Genomic DNA, 20583 nt, shown 5'->3' with positions numbered 1-20583 from the left:
ACAAAGTGTTAAGACTATGGAGATACACATAAAAATTACCACTAATGTAACTTATAAGATGATAGTTAACAGTAACATAATATTTTGCAGCAATGGCAAAGAAGATATATCAATTCTAAGGGAAAACAATAGGGGCGTATAAGGCGGTAAGGGATTTTTTCTTTTGGAGTAATGTAAATATTCTAAAATTGACTGAAGTGATGACAGCACAACTTTGTGATGGAAATGAGAGCCACCGAGTGTACACTTTGGATTGTATAAGGCATGAGACTGTATAACACAAGGAATCCTGTGGTGTAAGATAGACTGTGACTGACAGAATATGAGAATACTCTCTCATGAACTAAAACAAATATGTAATACCAATATAGTATTAATAATTGGGTGGACTGGTAGAAATACAACAAATGTAAGACACGGGCCATAGTTAGTATTAAATAGTATTTTTTTTTAGGGGGTACCAGTGATTGAATCTAGGACCTTGTACATGAGAAGCAGGGTCAACCACTGAGCTACATTCACTCCTCAATGACAGCTGTTTTTTTTTTTTTTTTTTTTAAAGATTTATTTATTTATTTAATTCCCCCCCTCCCTTGGTTGTCTGTTCTTGGTGTCTATTTGCTGCGTCTTGTTTCTTTGTCCGCTTCTGTTGTCCCCACGCGGGGGACACCCTTGCGTGGCACGGCACTCCTTGCGCGCATCAGCACTGCGCATGGCCAGCTCCACACGGGTCAGGGAGGCCCGGGGTTTGAACCGCGGACCTCCCATATGGTAGACGGACGCCCCAACCACTGGGCCAAAGTCCGTTTCCCTGGTTTTTTCATTTGTTTGTTTTTAGGAGGTACCAGAGATCGAACCTGGGACCTTGTACATCGGAAACAGGTATTCAATCACTACTTGAGCTACAACCGCTCCCTATTAGTAATATTTTGATGATGTTCTTTCAGTTTGTAACAAATGTTTCTCAACAATGCAATGTGTTGGTGGTGGGGTGATGTATGGGAGCTTTGTATGATGATATGCATGTTTGTTTTATAAAATCACAACTTTTAATACTCACTTATTGTTTATGTATGTTAACGTATGAATGATATACTTCAGTAACATTTTTTTAACAAAAAAAAAGAAGAAATCATACTGTTAGAAAACCGCCCGAATGCTTCAAGAATGGACTTTCTCATTTTGAATTTCTGCTATTCTGAGCCTCAGCATAAAGGCAAAGCATTTCAAGAGTTTTCCAATTAAGCTTAAACCCTTTGGCTCCCTCTGCTGTTCAAAAATGTATTTAGTGGGGCGCAGACATAGCTCAAGTGGCTGAGTGCCCGCTTCCCATGTACAAGATCCTGGGTTTGAGCCCTGGTACCTCCTAAAAACAAAACAAATGAAAAAAAACAACTGTCACTGGGGAGCAGATGTAGCTCAGTGGTTGAGCACTTGCTTCCCATGTATGAGGTCCTGGGTTCAATCCCTGGTAACACTTAGAAAAGAAAAATAAAAAGGATTTAGTTGTATCAGTTCAATCATTAGTATCCAAAATAAACTAAAGTACATACATACAACCATACCTGGCACAGTCCAGGCAATCAGAGTTTAAACACACTTACCTACCATGAGTTCTCTGGCCTGGACCAAATGTTCCAGAATAAGTACCAGATCCTACTATTCCCACCACCCAATCAAGATGATTCAAGGGATGATCAAATGCTTATTCACTAAAAAAAGGCAAAGGTTCAATAATGGATGAGGACCCTATATTTGTTAGCTAGATTTTGGCAATAGTTTTTTATGTAAAAATGGTATGCATTAGTCCCCCATATGCCAGAAACCAAAGCATTACTAAGTTTTTTCTGTTTCTGCCTGGTCTTTCCTCTATCTTTATTTAAAGACTTTCTTCTTGTATCTAAATTCAATTATTATCTTATCATCTTATTACTGCCAGGATATTCTGTGGAGAATGATCTACAGGTCAGTTATTGTGGCACATTTTTATGTTGTCAAATCAAGCATATATCCAAGAGAAATATTCTTTACTCACCTGTTCCTTAAACTGCTTCTGGGACAAGCAGTCAGTTAGGTCCACACAACCCAGAAGACAGCCTGATGGATAGTCACTGGGAAATTCTAAATCTGAATCAAGAATAATAAAAGGACTGGATAAATTTCCTTCTCACAAAGAAGATCCTGGAATGCACAAGTGTCAGAATTTTGAACAAATCACATTTTCCATTACCTGTAGTTGGGGATTAACTTGTGCAGAATTTGTAAAAAGGTTGTGTGTTAATCTTTGGAAATGAATAGAAAAAGTGAAAGCATAGCATAATATTTGTAACTAGCAGTACTATTATTAATATATGGGTATGACAGTGGTTGTAAGGGAAAGACTAAGGTCAAGTATATTACTAAAAGGAAAGCTATGTGGAGAAAGTGGCCACAGTAGCTGCTGAGGGTAGGGAGAGGGAAGAAGAGATATGATGTGTGGGCACCTTCAGGACTTGGAGTTGTCCTGGGTGGTACTGCAAAGACAGATGCTGGACACTGTATGTTCTGCCATGGCCCACTGGGTGGACTGGGGGAGAGTGTAAACTACAGTGTAAACCATTATCCATGTGGTACAGCAGTGCTCCAAAAGGTATTCACCAAATGCAATGAATGTCTCACGATGATGAAAACGGATGTTGGTGTGGGAGGAGTGTGAGGGGGGTGGAGGGTATATGGGGACCTCATATTTTTTTAATGTAATATTTTTTAAAAAATAGAAAAAAAAAGGAAAGCTAAAAATTTTAATATGGGACTGTATTGCAGAGTCAAATCTCATAGGAAATATTAGTATGGGTAATATCGCATATATAAACCTTTTTTTTTGAAATTGTACAAATATTATGCATGTTAATGTTACAACATGTTAGTATCAGGTCGCATATATAAACCTTTTTTTTTGAAATTGTGCAAATATTATATGCATGTTAATGTTACAACATGTTAGTATCAGGTAAAAAAAAATTATGCTAAGTGAAAGAAACCAGACACAAAGTACTACATATTGTATGATTTCGTTTTAAATAAAATATAAGTATAAACCAATTTATTAAGATGGAATTAGATTTGTGGTTATGTAGGGCTGAGGAACGATAGAGGGATTGAGAAGTGACTGCCAAGAGGTGTGGAATTTTTCTTTTTGAAGTAATGAAATTGTTCTAAAACTTTCTGGTGATGAATGTACAACACTGTGATTATACTAAAAGCCACTGACTGTACTTTTTGCATAGATTGTATGGTATATGACTATATCTCAATAAAACTGCTTTTAAAAAATTTTCCTTCTTACAAAGATGATCCTGGAATGTACAAGCCTGAATTTTGAACAAATCACATTTTCCATTATCTTTTTGTAGAAATAAACAAAACAATAAGGTATTCATTTGACACAACTGTTTAAATATTAAAGAAAAATCCAGTGAATGGCTGGCTTTTTTCTACCCTCCACAGCTAAGCTAAGAAACCTTATTTTAGAAACCTATTGCCCCTGCAGCATCAAAGTACAAGGACCCTACTACTTCATTCCAATCAATTCTACTGTGCTAACTGGATCAGACTGGAGTTTGGTGATGATGGGTTTCTGTTGCTACATATATCAAGAGAATAAATTTCTTCTCAGGTGGTAAAACCATAAAAATGTTGGAATATAAATTTAGAAACAAATCAGTTATATCAGTCAAACCAGAAATGTATATTTTTAAGGAAGCACACACTTTTGATTTCTTCTGATTCCTTATGCTTGGTTTCTTAAAAACCTTTAAAGGTGGTTCTGTAATTTTCATTCTATTTTTAAACAACTGTACGAGGTAAGTAAGAGGAATGAAAACAAGATGCCCAAGGATCAAAAGTGTTTTTTAGGACCCAAGTTTTAGTGTGCTTGAGATGATTCCCAAAATACCTGGCTTAAGTCATATAACTTTTCTAAGTCCAAACCCAACAGATGGTATCTATTTGGATCATACCAGATATAAATTTCTTATTTGTGATTATTCTTCCTAATGTAAAGACCCCAGAGTTTAAAGTCATTTCACCGTCATAGCAAAATAGATAGGAGAAAATTTTCTCACATAAAGTTAATTGTATTTGGTTGACTTCTGGTGTTGGAAACTGATTTTAATTTACACTGTTTGATGAATTATACTCTGAAAAGTTGCCTACGATCTGCCATAAACAGACAAATAGATAAAAGGTTTAAAACTCCTTTTAAGCCAAGAAAAAGCCATAAGTAGAAGGAAGTAGGAAAAAAAAAAAAAAAGAAAATCAATGACTTCTATCCATCTAGCAAGACTGAAAGGAGGATATATGGCTGTTACCTTTCCCACGAAGAAGGCGATATGTAGCCTGGAGTTCTGAGACTTCTTGAGTGGAGGGTTTTTTGGCTGTGGCTGCTATCCAAAGTCGTCCTCTGTGAGGGGTATACCAGGTTCTGCCCTCCACCCTTAAACAAATATAAATTTAGTAGGAAGGGCCTAAGTTCTAGTTTCCTGGAGGATCCCATAACTTACAATAAGCCCTATGTCAAATATCCAGTTGGACTAAGAGATCTACAGAATAAACCTAACTAAGAGAGGGCATCTTTTGTATAAAACACTTTCTCTCACAATATTTTTGAAATGAAAGTGAATCTAGTTCTCTAATACCGCTTGTCATCAGAACAAAAACAACTTGTCTCTTTCTTGATTACTTTTCACCTGACTGCTCTACTGAGAACTGGAACCCTCAATAGCTTTGGGACTTTTACAACCCAAAGCATACACTTTCAAGGCATCCAAGTTGTCCCACAGAAGAAAAACCATTGCCCTTCACTGAGTCAAAGACTAACTTTTCCTGGAATATTTGTTGATTATCTGTTCTCCACTCTAACAGAAAAATCTTCACCCACACATAACTCCCCAAGAATGGAACTTTTATTTCATATAATTTAAGCAAATAAAAATGCATACCATCTTTACTCTTTAAATTCCAACCACACCTGTTTATATTTTCTAAGTATACTGACAGTTATGTTCTCCACGGATAATTAAACTTGCTGACTAATTTGAAATAATAATTAAGTAGAAAAATAAATGCCAGCAAGAAAATTTAGTTTATTATTTTCCAAGGGTTTTTCTTTTACCTCACACCAAATGAAATAAAGTACTTTTTTAAAAAATTTTTAAATTTTATTTTATTTCTCCCCCTTGCCCCAGTTGTCTGTTCTCTGTGTCTATTTGCTGCATGTTCTTCTCTGTCCGCTTCTGTTGTTGTCAGTGGCACAGGAATCTGTGTTTCTTTTTGTTGCGTCATCTTGTTGTGTCAGCTCTCCGTGTGTGTGGTGCCATTCTTGGGCAGGCTGCACTTTCTTTCGCGCTGGGTGGCTCTCCTTACGGGGCGCACCCCTTGCATGGGGCTCCCCTACGTGGGGACACCCCTTTGTGGCAAGGCACTCCTTGCGCGCATCAGCACTGCACGTGGGCCAGCTCCACACAGGTCAAGGAGGCCCAGGGTTTGAACCGCGGACCTCCCATGTGGTAGAAGGACGCCCTAACCACTGGGCCAAGTCCACTTCCTGAAATAAAGTACTTTGATAATGTATTCCTGTTATACCAATCTTACAATGGGAAATAGGGTTGTGGATTTCTCATATCCTTGGTTTTCCAATATACGTGAACTAGAAGAATGCCAGGTATATAAGAAAGTGCTCAATAAATGGGAAGTGAATCAATATATTTCTGTCCTCTACACCAAATAAACTGAAGGGGTGGTTACTGGGAAAATGATCACACAAATGTAGTAGAACCACCCATCTTATTTCTGTGGGATTAGTGATTATGGGCTGGATGCTGCTTAACCTGTTCTTTTCAGTAAGAAATTATGAATAACAGAGATCCAAAATAGGATGGAAAAAAATGTAAACATTGTGATTCAGCAGAAGGCAAGCTGTTTAGTTTTCTACTTTAGAAAAGGAAGACACCTAAACTGCAGAGAACAGAATGAGAAGACAAGACATCTGAGGGCCTAGTTATCCTGGAGCAGAGGTAGATTCACATGCATTTGTTCTTACAGTGCTGTAATTGTAGATTATGAAAAATTAAGAGCCAAAGCAAGAAGGCTTGACCTGCAAGAGAGAAGAGTAATGACTGAACCTGCACAGAGGAGTGGAAAAAGCACTTTGAAAATCTGAGCTCTAGTTCCATCTCTGCCACTAACTAGCTTGGTGATTCGGAGCAAGTCACTTTACCTCTTCATGCCTCAGTGTCCTTATTTGTCAATAACTGTTGTATTACTGGCCTGACCTATTTCATGGAGAAACTTTTTGTTGTTGTTATTGTTTGGTATTTTGGCAGAATTGATTTCCTCTCTGTAATAGCTTCAGGGAGTAGCATTTTGAAATAAAAATAATTGAGACATCACACATTGCTTATAACTATATAAAGGGCCATGTATTGTAAAGGGCTTAGAAAAAGCCCTTTGGGGAGTGGATGTAGCTCAAGTGATCTGAGTGCCTGCTTCCTGTGTACAAGGCCCTGAGTTCAATCCCTGGTAATTCCTAAAAACAAACGAAAAAACCAACTCTCACTGGAGAGTGGATATAGCTCAGTGGTTAAGTGCCTGCTTTCCATGTACGAGGTCCTGGGTTCAATCTCTGGTAACTCCTTAAAAAAATAAAAAAATAAAAAGCCCTTTGATCATGGTTCCTTTGTATTCCCCTCTTCCCCACCCCCATGGCTTCCTCATCTGCTATCTGTATGCTCCTTGTTTTTGCTGTCTATTTTTTCTTTCTTTAGGAGGTACTGGGAATCAAACCCTGGACCTCCCATGTGGGAAGTAGGCACTCAACTGCTCAAGCACATCTGCTCCCTGAGCACTTTTTTTTCCTTTAAAAAAAAAATTTTATTTATTTATTTATTTCTCTCCCCTTCTCCCCCTGCCCCAGTTGTCTGTTCTCTGTGTCTATTCACTGCGTGTTCTTCTTTGTCCACTTCTGTTGTTGTCAGCAGCATGGGAATCTGTTTCTTTTTGTTGCATCATCTTGTTGTGTCAGCTCTCCATGTGTGCAGCACCATTCCTGGGCAGGCTGCACTTTTTTCACGCTGGGCGGCTCTCCTTATGGGGCACATTCCTTGCATGTGGGGCTCCCTTACATGGGAGACACCCCTGCTTGGCATGGCACTCCTTGCGCGCATCAGCACTGTGCATGGGCCAGCTCCGGCAAGGAGGCCCGGATTTTCTCTTTTGTTTTCGCTTGTTGTCTCTTCTCTGTTCATTGTTAGCTTGTTTTTGCTCATTGTCTGCTTGTTTTTTGTTTTTGGCTCATAGTTTGTCTGTCTTCTTTAGGAGACACTGGGAATCGAACCTGGGAGGTATTTTAAACGAACATCCCCCCCTCCTTTCTCCATCCTCCTCTCGCCCAATAATCTCTAATATGCTTTTTCTAATCATTTCTTATGTGTCTTGCTTATTTCACTAAACATAATGTTTTTAAGGTTCTTTCAAGTTCGAGCATGTTTCATAATTTCATTTTTTCTCATGGCCAAATAATATTCCATTTATATATACATAACACATTTTGTCTATCTATTCATTTGTTGATGGATACTTGGGTTGTTTCCAGCTTTTGGCTATTGTGAATAATGCTACTATAAACACTGATGGAAAAGCCGATTTGGCTCAACTGATAAAGCATCCACCTACCATATGGGAGGTCCAGGGTTCAAACCCAGGGCCTCCTGACCTGTATGATGAGCTGGCCCACGCGCAGTGCTGATGTGCACCAGGAGTGCCATGCCATGCAGGGGTGTCCCCCGTGTAGGGGAGCCCCATGTGCAAGGAGCGCACTCCCGCAAGGAGAGCTGTCCTGCGCAAAAAAAGCACGGCCTGCCCGGGAGTGACGCCGCACACATGGAGAGCTGACGCAGCAAGACGACGCAACAAAAAGAGACACATATTCCCCGTGCTGCTGACAAGAATGCAAGTGGACACAGAAGAACACAGCGAATAGACACAGAGAGCAGACAATGGAGGGGAGGGGAAGAAGGAGAAATAAATAAACAAATGAATTTTTAAAAAAACAAACGAACACTGATGTACAAGTAACTGTTTGCAACCCTATTTTCTCTCTGTCAGGGTATAAACCTGGAAGTGAGATTGCCAGGTCAAATGGTAATTCTGTTTAACTTTTTGATGAACTGCTTTCCACAGAGGATGTACCATTTTACATTCCTACCAATAATGCACCAGAATCCCAATTTCTCCACAACCTCTCCAACTTATTTTTTTTTCTTTTTTTAAAATATCCATCCTTGCAGGTATGAAGAAATATCTGTGGTTTTAATTTGCACTTTCCCAATGGCTAATGTTGAGCTTATTTTCATGTGTTTATTGTCCCTTTGCATATATTCTTTGGAGAAATGTGTCTATTTAATTTCTTTGCTGACTCTTAAATTGGGTTGTTTTCCTTGTTTTTGCATGGTAAAAGTAATTTATATATTCTAGATATTAAACCCTTATCCAACATAAGATTGAAACTATTTTCTCCCATTCTGCAGATTGTCCTGTCACTTTCTTGATATTTCCTTTGGTGCAAAAAAGTTTTTTGAGAGAATCAAATTTAACTATTCTTTTGTTGCTTGTACTTTTGATGTCATATTTAAGAATTCACTGCTGAATCCGAGGTCACGAAGATTTCTTACCGTGCTATTTTCTAAGAGATTTTGAGTTTTAGCTCTTATATTTAAGTCCTTGATCCATTCTGAGTTAATGGTGTGAGGAAGGGGTCTAAGTTCAATCTTCTATAAATGTATATCCAGTTTCTCCACACCATTTATTGAAGAGACTATTCTTTCTCCATTGCAGGTACTTAGCTCCCTTGTCAAAAAAAAAATGGGCCAGGGAAGGGAACTTGGCCCAGTGGATAGGGTGTCCGTCTACCACATGGGAGGTCCACGGTTCAAACCCCGGGCCTCCTTGACCCGTGTGGAGCTGGCCCACGCACAGCGCTAATGTGCGCAAGGAGTGCCATGCCACGCAGGGGTGCCCCCCACATAGGGGAGCCCCATGCGCAAGGAGTGCGCCCGTAAGGAGAGCCGCCCAGCGTGAAAGAAGTTCAGCCTGCCCAAGAATGGCACCACACACATGGAGAGTTGATGCAGCAAGATGACACAACAAAAAGAAACACAGATTCCCGTGCTGCTGACAACAACAGAAGCGGACAAAAAGAACATGCAGCAAATGGACACAGAGAACAGACAACTGGGGCAGGGGGGGATAAGGGGAAATAAATAAGATAAAAAGCAATGGGCCACATATGTGTGCATCTATTTCTGGGCTTTCAGTACTGTTCCACTGATATATCTATTTTTTATGCCAGCATCATGTCTCGATTATTGTCACTTAGTAATACAACTTGAAATGAGGAAGTGTGAGTTCTCCAACCCAATTCTTCTTTTTCAATATTATTTAGGTTACTCAGGGCCCCTTGCAGTTTCATATAAATTTAGGGATTGGCTTTTCCATTTCTGAAGAAAAGGTTGGTGGAATTTAAATAGGGATTGCACTAAATCTGTATATGGCTTAGGGTAATATTGACAATATTAACAATGTCAAATCTTCCAATTCATGAACCTGGGATTTCTTGCCATTTATTTAGCTCTTCTTTAATTTCTTTTGGCAGTGTTTTGTAGTTTTCAGTATAACAGTCTTTTATATCTTTAGTTGAATTTTTTCCTAGATAACTTTGTTTTTTAAAACAATATTGTAAATGGAATTGTTTTCTTAGTTTTCTCTTTGGATTATTCATTGCAAGTATACAGGAACACAACTGCTTTTGCATGTTGAACTTGCATCTTGCCACTTAGCTGAATTTATTAGCTTTAATAGTTTTCTTGTGAATTCCTTTGGGTTTTCTCTATTTAAGATCATGTCATATGCAAATATAGGCAGTTTTACTGCTTTCTTTCTAACATGGATGGTTTTTTATTTATTTCTTTTTCTGGCCTGATTGCTAGTAACATTATTGAATAGCAGTGGTGAGAGTGGGCATCTTTGCCTCATTACTGATCTTAAGGGGAAAGCTTTATGCCTTGCACCATTGAGTACGATGTTAGCTGTGGGCTTTTCATAAATAATCTTTATTATGTTGAGCAAGTTCCCTTATATTCCTACTTTTCATTGTTCTTGTTTTGCTTTGTTTTTTGTGTTTTTTACAAGATTTTTAATTTTTAAAATTTATTTCTCACCCCTTTCCCAGTTGTCGGCTCTCTGTATGTATGTATGTATGTATGTATGTATGTATGTATGTTCTTCTGTGATCACTTCTATCCTTATCAGCGGCACCGGGAATCTGTGTTTTTGTTGTGTCATCTTGTGTCAGCTCTCCGAGTGTGCAGCGCCATTCTTGGGCAGGCTGCACTTTATTTCACACTGGGCGGCTCTCCTTACAGGGCACACTCCCTGCGTGTGGGGCTCCCCTACATGGGGGACACACCTGTGTGGCTCGGCACTCCTTGTGCGCATCAGTGCTGTGCTTGGGCCAGTTCCACACAGGTCAAGGAGGCCCAGGGTTTGAACCGCGGACCTCCCATGTGGTAGGTGGATGCCCTATTCATTGGGTCAAGTCCGCTTCCTGCTTTGTTTTGTTTTTAATCAAGAAAAGGTGCTGGATTTTTTCTAAATTCCTTTCTGCATCTATTGAGATAATCATGTGGGTTTTTTCCTTCATTCTATTTATGTAGTTTGTTATATTTATCAATTTTCATATATTGAACCGTTCACCCTTGCATTCCTGGATAAATCTTACTCCATCATGGTATATGATCTTCTTAACATTTTCTCTGGATTCAGTTTGCTGGCATTTTGTTAATGACTTTTGCATCTATGTTCATAAGGGAAATTGGTTTGTAATTTTTTTTTCTTGTGATATCTTTACCAGACTTTGGAATCAGAGTAAGGCTGGCCTCATGAAATGAATTAGGAAGTGTTTTTTCCTCTTGAAGTTTTTAAAGAGTTTGAGATGGATTGATATTAGTTCTTCTTTAAAAGTTTAGCAGAGGGAAACGGACTTGGCCCAGTGGTTAGGGCGTCCATCTACCACATGGGAGGTCCGCGGTTCAAATCCTGGGCCTCCTTGACCCATGTGGAGCTGGCCCATGTGCAGCGCTGATGGGCGCGAAGAGTGCCCTGCCACCCAGGGGTGTCCCCCGCGTAGGTGAGCCCCACGTGCAAGGAGTGCGCCTGTAAGGAGAGCCGCCCAGAGGGGAAAGAAAGTGCAGCCTGCCCAGGAATGGCACCGCCCACACTTCCCATGCCGCTGACGACAACAGAAGCGACAACAGAAGCGGACAAAGAAACAAGACGCAGCAAATAGACACAGAGAACAGACAACCGGGGGAGAGGAGGGGAAATTAAATAAATAAATAAATCTTTAAAAAAATATATAAATAAATGAAAGTTTAGTAGAATTCATCAGTGAAGCCAACTGGCTCTGGACTTTTCTTTGGCAGAAGGTTTTTGATTATTGATTTGATCTCTATATTTATGTTTGTTGATGTTTTCTATTTCTTCTTGTATCAATTTGGGTAGTTGATGTACTTCTAGGAATTTTTCCATTTGTTCTAGATTATCTAGTGTGTTGGCATACAATTGCTTGTGATATATATATATATTTTTAATAAGATGATTTTTTATGAAGTGTTCCCTTACTCTTTTTAAAAAAAAATTCATTTCTCTCCCTTTCCCCCCCACTGTCTGCTCTGTGTCCATTTGCTGTGTTCTTCTGCATCTGCTTGCATTATCAGGCAGCACTGGAAAACTGTGTCTCTTTTTTGTTGCATCATCTTGCTGCGTCAGTTCTCCGTGTGTGCAGCACCACTCCTAGGTGGGTTGTACTCTTTTCAGGCAGGGTGGCTCTCCTTGTGGGGCGTACACCTTGCACATGGGCCAGCTTACCATATGGGTCAGGAGGCCCTGGAGATTGAACCCTGGACCCTCGATATGGTAGACGGACGCTCTATCAGTTGAGCCACGTCCACTTCCTGACATTCTCTTATAATCCATTTTATTTCTATAAGATCAGTAGTGATGTCACATTGTTCCTTTTTTTTTTCTTTTTGGTATTTTTTATATTCTCATTGTTTTCTTTCTTGCTTGTTATTTGCATCTTTTCTTTTGTCAGTTTAGCTAAAGACTTATCAATTTTATTATTTTTTTCCAAATAATCAACTTTTTGTTGTGTTTATTCTTTTGTTTCTCTACTCTCTTATTTCATGTCTATCTGTTCATATTTTATTTCTTCTGATAACTTTGATTTACTTTGCTCTCGTTTTTCTCTTCCATCAAGATGTACAGTGAGATTATTAATATGAAAACTTTATTCTTTTTTAATATAGACATTCATAGAAATAAATTTCCCTCTGAGCACCGCCTTCTCTGTATCCCATAGTTTTGGTATGCCATGTCTTAGTTTTCATTCGTCGCTTAGTATTTTTAATTTCCCTTGCAATTTCTTCTTCAAACCACTGGTTAAAAGGGAACTGTTTAATTTCCACATGCTTGTAAATTTTCTAGTTATCTTTCTGTTTTTGATTACTAGCTTCATTCCACTATGGTCAGATAAGTTACTTTTTAATAGAAGGGACTGTTTTGTTTGCAGTTGTACATACTCTGTTTCTTGGGATGGGGGTTGTTCATCATCATCATTTCCGTAGTTGTCCTTGGTGAGTCCAATAAATTGGAGAGTAGGTGCTGGCTGCAACTCTGAGATTCAAGTCTCATCTGGCATATGGACAGACCAAGATTTATGTCTCTGGGACATAATTAATGGGTACAGTGCTAATTATAGGTTCAAATAAAAAGAGCAAAAGAATCATGCATAGGGAAATTATAAATGAGTCTAACTCTGTTTTCTTGGGGAAATAGGTTATCATGTAATCCAAGACAAGGCCCACTGATGGGCTGCTGATTTCATGGGGTTTTGTGCCTTGCCTATAGTGTCCAGATGTCTCTAAAGACCTCAGGAATACCCATTTGAGGTTTTGTTTACTGTGGTGGTTAGTGAGATCCACCTGAGATCTGGATCTCTAGAATGACCTCCTGACTCACTTTGACATCTCTTAGCCATTAAAACTCTTTTGTATCTAATTTTTCCCCTTTTAGCCAAGGTTTTTTTCGAAATGCATTGCTGGTTGACATTGGTATTAATCCCTTGGTGCCAGGAGGCTCATCCTCAGGAGTCATATCTCACACTGACGGGAAGGTAGTGAGTTTATTTACTGAGTTTGGCTTACAGAGAGACCACATTTGAGTAACAAGGAGTTTTCAGGAGGTAACTCTTAGGTAACAGATATTATTAGGGGGAAGCGGACTTGGCCCCATGGATAGGGTGTCTGCCTACCACACAGGGGGTCCGCGGTTCAAACCCCGGGCCTTCTTGACCCATGCGGAGCTGGCCCATGCGCACCGCTGATGCGTGCAAAGAGTGCCATGCCATGCAAGGGTGTCCCCCGCGTAGGGGAGCCCCACGCACAAGGAGTGCGCCCTGTAAGGAGAGCTGCCCAGCATGAAAGAAAGTGCAGCCTGCCCAAGAATGGCACCGCACACATGGAGAGCTGATGCAGCAAGATGACACAACAAAGAGACACAGAACCTGGGTGCCACTGACAATAATACAAATGGACACAGAAAAACACACAGCGACTGGACACAGAGAGCAGGCAACTGGGGCAGGGAAGGGGAGAGAAATAAATTAAAAATCTTAAAAAAAAAAAAGGCTAAATTTCAATTTTATAAGAATTAGGCTCATAAGTACAAGCATTACTATCAAAGGCTTGGTGTGTTGGTCTCTTCTCTTTAATTAGGCACTGCTTATATAGTCAAGAGATTCTTGCCACTCTATGAGAGAATGTAGCAGGACTCCCCAGGATGGGAATTTATTATTTTGTTGTTTATTGTGTGGGTCTTCATCCACTGATATAATACTCTATGATCACAGAACACATTATATTCCATACAGTCATGCCTCAGATTGTGTCTGTTATTAATATAGTCACCCCACTCTCTTTTGATTACTATTTGCATGAAATATTTTTCCCCATTCTTTCACTTTCAACCTATTTGTGTTTATGGATTTAAGATGGCTCTCTTGTAAACAGCGTATAGCTGGGTCATGTTTCTTAAACCATTCTGACAATCTCTGTCTTTTGATTTGAGAGTGTGGTAGTTTGATATTATTTATGAATTCTGAAAATATTATGTTTGTACACTGGTTTGTTCCTTTGGGCATGATATCCTTTGACTGTCTCAGATTCAGCTGAGACATCTGACTATATTATGTTAAGATGAGGGCTTTGTTTCAACTGTATCATTAGAGTGCGACTCAGAAATGAGTCCCAACCCCCTTGGGCTGATAAAACAGACTCACACAGAGAAGCAGCGACAGCTTATGAGAAAGGATCCTGCAGCCCTGGGAAAAGAGATGAGCCTTATGCCAGCCTAGAGCTGAGATTGGGAAAAGCTGGGACCATGGAGCCTTAAGAGAGAGAAAGGCTGAACCCTCATAGACATTGCCCCACCATCTTGCATCAACATGTGGCAACAGACTTTGGGTGAGAAAGTACCTCTTAATTAATCTTCAGTTGGACTCTTTAAGGACTTGTGACTGTACGCTTCTATCCCAAATAAATACCCTTTATAAAAGCAAACAGATTTCTGATACTTTGCATCAGCATCCCTTGGCTAAACAGCATGGAGAGGCTTTTCACATACTGGACAGCATTCCTGCATGGGGCAGCACTCCACATGGGCCAGCTTGCCCTCCCCAGGAGGCCCTTGGCATCCAACCCTGGACCTCCTATATGTTAGACGGGAGCCCAACTGGTTGAGCCACATCTGTTTCCATGATGTTGGAGTTTTGATGTGGGAGTCTTGAGCTGGAGCCCTGTCTTGAGCTGGGAGGTAAACACGCAGAGGAGCTTGGTTGTGAGGAAAGAGAGAAGGCCCTAGGAATATAAACAAGCAGTTCACCTAATACTCTACAGCTGGCCATGTAGAAGTAACAGAGCAGCTGAGCCCAGAGAGAGGTAAACCCTGGGAAGAGAAGAACCAACGAAACCTGAGCCCTTACAGATATTAGCAGCCATCTTGCTCCAACACGTGGCAAGAGACTTTGGTGAGGGAAATAACTTGCGCTTTACAGCCTGGTAACTATAACCATTCTACCCCAAATAAACACCCTTTATAAAAACCAACCTATTTCTGGTATTCTGCATCAGCACCCCTTTGGCTGATTAACATAGCAAGTCTAGTCATAATGAACTCCCTTGATTTTGTTTTTCCAGAAATATCTTAATTTCTCCCTCATTTTTGAAGGACAACTTTGCTGGGTATATTAAATTCAGCTACGTTTTTTTTTTCTTTTGCCACTTTACATCCAACTACTGCCTTCTGGCTTTCATGGTTTCTAATGAGAAATCAGACGTTCATCTTATATGGGACATATTACTTCTCTCTTGCTGTTTAAGTTCTGTCTCTGTCCTTGGCATTAGACATTTTTATCCTAATGTGTCTCAGTGTAGTATGTTTGGGTTCATCCCGTTTGGCATTTGTTGAGCATCTTAGACATGTATATTCATATCTTTCATCAGATTTGGTAAGTTTTCTGACATTATTTCTTCAAATATTTTTCCTAGCCCTCTCTCTTTCTTTCTCTCTCTCTCTTTTCCTTTCTCTTTTTCTTCTCTTTTTGGGACTATTATAATGTATATATTGGTATGCTTGATGATGTCCCATAGGTTCCTCAAGCTCTTCATTTTTTTCATTCTTTTTTCTCTCTGCTTCTGAACCTAGACAATTTCAGTTGTTTTGTCCTCATACACTACTGAATTTTTTCACTTCAGTTATTTTTCTTTTGAGTTCCAGAATTCCCATTTAGTTCTTCTTTATAATATCTATCTCTCTAGTGAAATTCTCATTCTGTTCATATATTGTTTTCCTAATTTACTTTAGTTCTTTTTTTTTTTTTTTTTAAAAAAAAGATTTATTTATTTATTTAATTTCCCCCCCTCCCCTGGTTGTCTGTTCTTGGTGTCTATTTGCTGCGTCTTGTTTCTTTGTCCGCTTCTGTTGTCATCAGCGGCACGGGAAGTGTGGGTGGTGCCATTCCTCGGCAGGCTGCTCTTTCTTTTCACGCTGGGCGGCTTTCCTCACAGGCGCACTCCTTGCACGTGGGGCTCCCCCACGCAGGGGACACCCTTGTGTGGCGCGGCACTCCTTGCGTGCATCAGCACTGCGCATGGCCAGCTCCACACGGGTCAGGGAGGCCCGGGGTTTGAACCGCGGACCTCCCATATGGTAGACGGACGCCCTAACCACTGGGCCAAAGTCCGTTTCCCCTACTTTAGTTCTTTATTCATGTCTTCCTTTAGTTTACTGATGCTACTTATTAAAGTTATTCTAAGACCTTTGATTGGCAATTCCAGAGACTGCTTCCTCTAGAATATTTTCCGGACTTCTTTTTTCCTGTGATTCGACCATACTTTCCTATCTTCTAGGGTGTTTTCTGATTTTTTTGTTGAGAACGAAGCATTTTTAATATTATCCTGTGGTCAGTCAGGAAATCTAATTCTACCACTCTTCAGTCCACTAGAAGTCCACAAGAAGGAAAATAAAGAGAAAGAAAAGTGGGAGGGGATAGATAGGAATAAAGAGAAGAAAAGTACTAACAAACAAGTATCTTGTTATGTGACTGTGGGAATCCAGAAATTGTTGCTTTTAAGGCCAAAAGCCTAGACCAGCATCCCTGGTTATCCCTCAAGGATCCATTATACCCAAAAATATAATACAGAGAAAGAAAGAAAAAGAAGAAGGAAAAAAAACAACAACACTAACTAAGCAACAAAAAAACTAAGAAAAAGAAAAAGTACACTGGCTCTCTATGTCCTTGTAGACCAGGGGTTCTTAACCTTTTTTATGCCATGGACCCCTTTGCCAGTCAGATAAAATGAATACTACTGTAATTTATTTACTGCATACATTCATAAGTGAAGGAAATGCTACATTTCAGTTAGAGGTCAGAAAATAAAGATAATAAGTTGATTTTTTTTTCAGTTCAATCTTTCCATGGGCCCCCGAAGTTAAGAACCCCTGCTGTAGAAGCTGATGTGAGGTCCGAAGACACTGCTTCTGAGAAAAACTGAAGCTAGCATCTATGCTTGGCTCTCAGGGACCCACCAGACTAACAATCCAAGAAAGAGAATGAACAAACCCAATCAACAAAAAAGTACACTGGGTCTTTAAGTCCTGATAGTTGCTAGCATGAGGCCAAAGCCACTGCTGCAGAGAAGGCTGAAACCAAGGCTGAGATTATGCTGTACCCTTAAAGATCTGCTAGACCAGGAAACATTCATACACAGAAGGGGGATTAAAAACAACAAGCTCTTAACAGCTAGGTGAATGCTGGTGGAAGGCTTGAAGAAATGCTGCCCAGAGGGCCAAAACCAAAGCCAGCTTCCACACTGGTCCTTCAGGGATCCCCCAAACTGATTTTGACCCTCAACGTCAACTTTTAGAGGTGGTTTCCTGTAAGTTCTGAGCCAAAGTTGCCACTCCTGGAATTGGGGCCACACTGCTACAGCTGTTTCTACAGCTGCTGCCATGGAGCTGAGCAGCTGTTGCCATGGAGCTGAGCAATGGGGTCTAATCACTGGTCTGTGCTTTCAATTACAAAAGCTGTACTATCAGCAGCTTCTCACTTCCTCTGGAATTCCTGTAGTTGTCCTATATATCCATTCTGGTTCCAGGGTTACCACCTAGTTAATTTCAGTCACTTTCTCTAACTCTGATTTTTCTAGTAGAGGGAGCAATTGGTGCTTCCAACTCTACCATTCTGTTCCTGCACTCTCCAGAGCTACTGCTTTGAAAACTGTAGATTCTATTTAAACACCAGGAATTAATACCGTTAAAGTAAGATATTGTGAGGCATATGAAATTCTAACAGATAAAGAAAAAAAATGAATATCTGGTAATAAAAGTAAAAGAGATAAAACACAAGTATAAATATATATTATGATCTCACTACATAAAAATATGCATAGGAAAAAGAGCATAAATAAATACTCTAAAATGCTAAAAGTAGCTGTTTCTAGGTGGTTTGATTAGGGTGATCTTTCTCTAGCTACTTTTCTGTACTTTCCAATTTCCTATTTATATTAAAAGGAAAAAATAATTTTTAAAAATCGAATTGAAAAGAACGTGAAACCAAGGAATGGTAAGCTGTTAGTATTGCTAACAGGTATGACTACTCAACTTTTTTTTTTTTTTTTTAAGATTTTTATTTATTTCTCGCTCCCCCCCCACCTCGTTGTCTGCTCTCTGTGTCCATTCGCTGTGTGCTCTTCTGTGTCTGCTTGTCTTCTCTCTAGGCAGCACAGGGAACTGATCCTGGGACCTTCTGGAGTGGGAGAGAACTCTCTGGTATGCTGCATCTCTTATTGTTTCTCCTCTGTGTCTCTTTTTACTGTGTCATCTTGCTATGCCAGCTCTCCACTTGGGCCAGCACTCCTGTGTGGGCTAGCCCTCTGCTTGGGCCAGCTCAATACATAGGTCAGCTCACCACATGGGCCAGTATTCCACATGGTCCAGCTCTCCGCTTGGGTCAGTCTGCCATACAGACCAGCTTCCCTTCACCAGGAGGCCCCAGGAATCAAACCCTGGATCTCCCATATGGTAAGATGAAAGCCCAACTGCTTGAGCCACATCTGCTTCCCACTACTCAATTCTTTAACACCTGTTTATCCCTCACTACTTCCCCTACATTTTAAGGAAAAGAAATTTGTGGTAAAAAGTTTTTTTAACATGGTAACTTATATTAACAGATAGAAATATAGACTGGGAAAAAAAAAAAACCCAAAGACTGGTATCTTAGTAAATGAATAAATACGTTTAAAAATATAAATTTCAAACAGGATCAAATCAGTAAGATCGCTTCAGCAGTATATTACAAAGGTAAAGCCAAGAGAAGTTTTTTCAATAGGTTTCCTTTCAAAGATGAAAAGAATGATGTCTTATTGTTTAGACTCAGACCCTCAGCCTTTCTAAACTTGGTTTATTTTTTAAACTTTTCAGTGAAAAACTACTACCAAATCAGTAACTTAAAAACATTGCTTTAAAGTCCTATATACTAAAGATTATAAATCATTACTAGATTGGGGAAAACTAATTCCACTCTATGATTCTAAACCAAGTAGTTTATATTGTTCTTCATTCTTCCACTGACAAGATTAATTTCTGTTCTTACCTTTTAATCCCTCTGACAAGTAGAGAAGCCCAAGGCTGATGCATAGAGAGGCACCAGCCTCCATCAAAGCCTTCCTGAAATTCTTGGTCCTGGATTCGCAATCGGTGACGATGTGAGTTGAGCTCTAGTTTCAATCCTGCTGAACAGAATGTCTTCTTTTGTGAGGCTACTCCTGTCTGGTCTACCCACTATAAAGGGGGGGAAAAAAACAACATATATATATATATGTATAGTATGCACACACACAAACACTCATATAGTTCAATCTAACAAGGGAAGAACTTGCAAATTAAGATGAATGGGGTAGATGGATGAAATAAGATGAATGGGAAAATTATACAAGGAGCACTTTCTCAGAAAAAACTATCCCATCTTTGTCTGCAAGAAGGACAGAAAAGGTGGAGATGGCAAAAAATCAGGGGGGTTCCAGTTATGATAACAATGTCTCATCTTCAAGGAAAATGTAGAATGGTGAAATTTCCAAAAAAGGTTTCCAATTCCAGCATCAGCACAATTATGAGACCAAAAGGGCTGTAATTATTTCTACCTATACTTAATAATGATCCATTATTTCCCAAACAATTTCCCAACTTAATTCTATCAGCTAAATGAAGGTTCAACATTTTGCTCCACATACTTTTCATGTGCTTAGGGGCAAAGTCACAGGCTGGTACCATAATCAACTCAAAGAGATGGTGTAAGCAGCAGCAGTTCTAACTATTGGATACATGAAGTATCCTCTTACTCTGAAATTAACAACTTGCCTCCTGAAAGAGAGGATGGAACACTATTGAAACAAGACTCCCATCCTAAAGAAAAGAGAAAATTACAAGGTATAATTAATTACATGAGACTGAAGTATCCTGGCAGTAATTCATTAAGATAATGAGGAAGGCTGATGTTTCTTTCAGAGGAAGAAAAGCAATGGTCCAAAATTCAAACAAAACAGAAAAAAGCTCTGTTAGGAAAATGAGGGTTAGGGGTTAGCTTAATTTTTTTGTATTTTTATTTAATAATTTGAAGGAAAAAAATAAGCACCTAGAGAGGTAGTCTAGAGGTCCTAAGCAATCATTTAACCCTTAAAGGTTTCAGTTCTCTCAATTTTAAAATGAGGCCAGTAGGAGCAGGTGTAGCTCAGTGATTGAGCACATGATGATGTCCTGGGTTTAATTGTCAATGCATCCTTCAAAAAAAAAAAAAAAGAAGCTGAACTAAATGAATCTTTAAGAATATTTCTACAATAAATTTCATGATTTGAATCAATTGTGTCATAACAAAAA

At 39.5% G+C, this 20583-nt stretch overlaps 1 protein-coding gene across 3 annotated transcripts in view; it reads right to left on the bottom strand.

Annotated features, from left to right (window-relative positions):
- TRIP4 (thyroid hormone receptor interactor 4) overlaps positions 1-20583 on the bottom strand; it is a 106692-nt gene that overhangs the window by 50858 nt on the left and 35251 nt on the right. For 2 of the 3 annotated variants that reach the window (XR_011648440.1, XM_004466649.4), the window contains exons 9-11: positions 19304-19491; positions 4350-4474; positions 2036-2127 (exon numbers count right to left, since the gene is read on the bottom strand). Coding sequence is in view for 2 of the 3 variants with exons in the window: in XM_004466649.4 (XP_004466706.1) it covers positions 2036-2127; positions 4350-4474; positions 19304-19491 (405 nt within the window). In the remaining variant the exon portion in view is untranslated. The remainder of the gene's footprint in view (positions 1-2035; positions 2128-4349; positions 4475-19303; positions 19492-20583) is intronic. The other variant, XM_071214238.1, reaches the window with a different exon arrangement.

Source organism: Dasypus novemcinctus, chromosome 3 (assembly GCF_030445035.2).
Source record: "Dasypus novemcinctus isolate mDasNov1 chromosome 3, mDasNov1.1.hap2, whole genome shotgun sequence".
Classification (NCBI taxonomy): domain Eukaryota; kingdom Metazoa; phylum Chordata; class Mammalia; order Cingulata; family Dasypodidae; genus Dasypus; species Dasypus novemcinctus.
This window is presented reverse-complemented; position numbering and strand designations above follow the sequence as displayed.